This window comes from Terrapene carolina, unplaced genomic scaffold, assembly GCF_002925995.2.
Source record: "Terrapene carolina triunguis isolate 2854851 unplaced genomic scaffold, T_m_triunguis-2.0 Scaffold50657, whole genome shotgun sequence".
Lineage (NCBI taxonomy): Eukaryota > Metazoa > Chordata > Testudines > Emydidae > Terrapene > Terrapene triunguis.
Window position 1 is genome coordinate 1 of NW_020715008.1, and position 2,295 is coordinate 2,295.

Genomic DNA, 2,295 nt, shown 5'->3' on the forward strand with positions numbered 1-2,295 from the left:
CCCGGCTCTGGGAGGGCAGTGGGGGCTGGTGGGTTAGAGCAGGGGGGGCTGGGAGCCGGACTCCTGGGTTCTATTTCTGGATCTGCCCCTTTCTTGAGAGCTTGGGGAGGAAGTGCCAAGTTCCGTCACTCCCCTGCCCGTCTCTCTGTACTGGGCTGATCCCAGGCTCTGGGCTGGTTTGTGAAGCGCCTTCTCCGGCACCTGTCTCTGCCCCTCAGCCTCTCCGACGAGTTCTACCCCGGCCGGCAGTATGGCGGCTTGGACTCGGGCTTCAACAGCGTCGACAGCGGCAGCAAGCGGTGGTCTGGGAACGAGGTATGGACCGCGCAGCCCCCAGCCAAGTGCTGCTCTCCCGGGAGCTGGTGCCAACCGGAGCACACAGGGCAGCGAGGGCCCCCCCTTCCTAGCCCCGGGCGATGGGCAGTGTGTCAGGGGGCTACGTTCCAAGGCGATGCCAGCTTTGTGTGGGAGCCGGCGGACTGCGAAGAGGGGCTGGATGGGAGACGGGAGACTAGGGGTGCTGGCCTGGGGGGTCACAGCTTGTTAGGTGCTGCTCCGGGTCAGTTTCCCTTGTGTCGGTCAGTTTCACGTACCGGTGTCGGTCCCTTTCATCGGTGCCGGGTGCAGATCGGTCAGTTGTGCAGGTTGGTCGGTTTCACGTACCACCGTCAGTCCCTTTCATCGACGCCGGGCGTGGATCAGTCGGTTTCATGTACCGGCGTCGGTCCTGTTCACCTGCCCCGGGCAGTCCCAGCGTCCGACCCCCTCTGTGCCCCCCGAGAGTCACCCGCCCCCTCTGCTCTCTCAGTCCACAGACGAGTTCTCCGACCTGTCGTTCCGCATCGCGGAGCTGGTGCGTGATCCCCGCCAGCTGAAGGAGAAGCGGGACCGGGCAGGTGAGCAGGGTCTGGTCCCTCCAGGTGGGGCCCCAGCGTTACCCGCGGGGAGGTGCCTGCCGCGGCCTCTCCTGCCAGTGACAGCTCTGCCGTGCCAGGCAGCCCCCACCCCCCGTGTGCCCAGCTTCCTGGGGCTCGCGGGGCTCGGAGCGGCCCCGCTGACACTTTCCTCCCCGCAGCCAACGGAGAGCTGGAGCAGATCGACTTCATCGACAGCAGCGTGGAGGAGGAGGAGGCGGGCAAGCCGGAGAGCAGCTTGCAGGCCGCGGCCCCGACGGAGGTGAGGGGGGGCCGGGAAGACTACAACTTCCAGGATGCAGTGCTCCACTCTGGGCCTGTTGGCTGCCCCCTAGGGGGCGGGGGGAGGAACTGGCCCAGGGCAGAGAGAGGTATTGCACTGGACCCAAAATGGGGTCGTGACCCTGCCACCAGACCCAAGAGAATTTAGGGATTCTGGCAAATATTCGAACTCTGAAATCTCTTGCTCGGGCGCCGCTGCCGCACTGCCTCGTGGGAGTTGTGGTTCGCTTGCCTCACGCCTCCCATTCTCCCATATGCGCCGGGCTCCCTAGTCGGACTGCGTCTCCCATGGTGCACCACGGTCTGGCCTCAGGGTGAGGGAAGCAGTTGCATCATGGGAGATGTAGTTTAGAAACCACAAGCCTCCTTTCCCTGTGTGGACTGGACTCATCTCCCATGGTGCACCCTGGTCTGGCCTCAGAGTGAGGCACTTGCATCCTGGGAGTCCCTGGCCATGGTGCATCCTGGGAGATGTAGTTTTGAGGGTTAGTTCCGGCTCAGGCCCACTGCTCCTGCCAGCTGGGGGCACAGCTGTGGGGCAGGGCCGTGCCAGCGGGCCCAGAGCCCTGCCCAAGCGGGGAGGGGCTGCCTCAGCCTTCAAGCGGGACCGTGCCAGGCTGCCCGGGGTGTGAGTGGGCTGGGCTTGCATGGCTGCCACCACACAGCAGCAAAGCAAACTGGGCATTGGTCCTGGAGGGTTAGAGCAGGGGGGGCTGGGAGCCAGGACTCCTGGGTTCTCTCCCTAATCCTTTCCCTCTTGCCTTCTGTCCCCAGGAGAAGCGGAAAGCAGAGAGGAGCCTTCCCCAGAGAGCCGATGTCGGGGACAAGGTGCCGAACAGCAGGTGAGCAGCAGCTGGTTAGCGCCTGTTCTGTGACAGGCGAGGGGTCCCCATATAACCGGCTGCCCCGCCCCAGAGGTGGCTGCATCTCAGCGCTGGGCGAGGGGTCCCCTTATAACCAGCCGCCCCACCCCAGAGGTGGGCGCATCTCAGCGCCGGGCGAGGGGTCCCCGGTGTCACGGAGTGTGGGGGGACACAAGGCCCTGCCCCCCCGGCTTCCTGCGATTCACCATGACTCTCAGCCAGCCAGTAAAGCAGAA

At 65.2% G+C, this 2,295-nt stretch overlaps 1 protein-coding gene across 1 annotated transcript; it reads left to right on the forward strand.

Annotated features, from left to right (window-relative positions):
- Positions 1-165: 165 nt before the first annotated feature.
- LOC113405758 (leucine-rich repeat and calponin homology domain-containing protein 4-like) lies at positions 166-2,038 on the forward strand (the record flags this gene model as incomplete). The annotated part of the gene is made up of 4 exons (XM_026647012.2): positions 166-315; positions 809-896; positions 1,076-1,176; positions 1,971-2,038. Coding segments are annotated over 4 exons (407 nt in total), but the record flags the coding sequence as incomplete, so codon positions are not given.
- Positions 2,039-2,295: the final 257 nt, after the last annotated feature.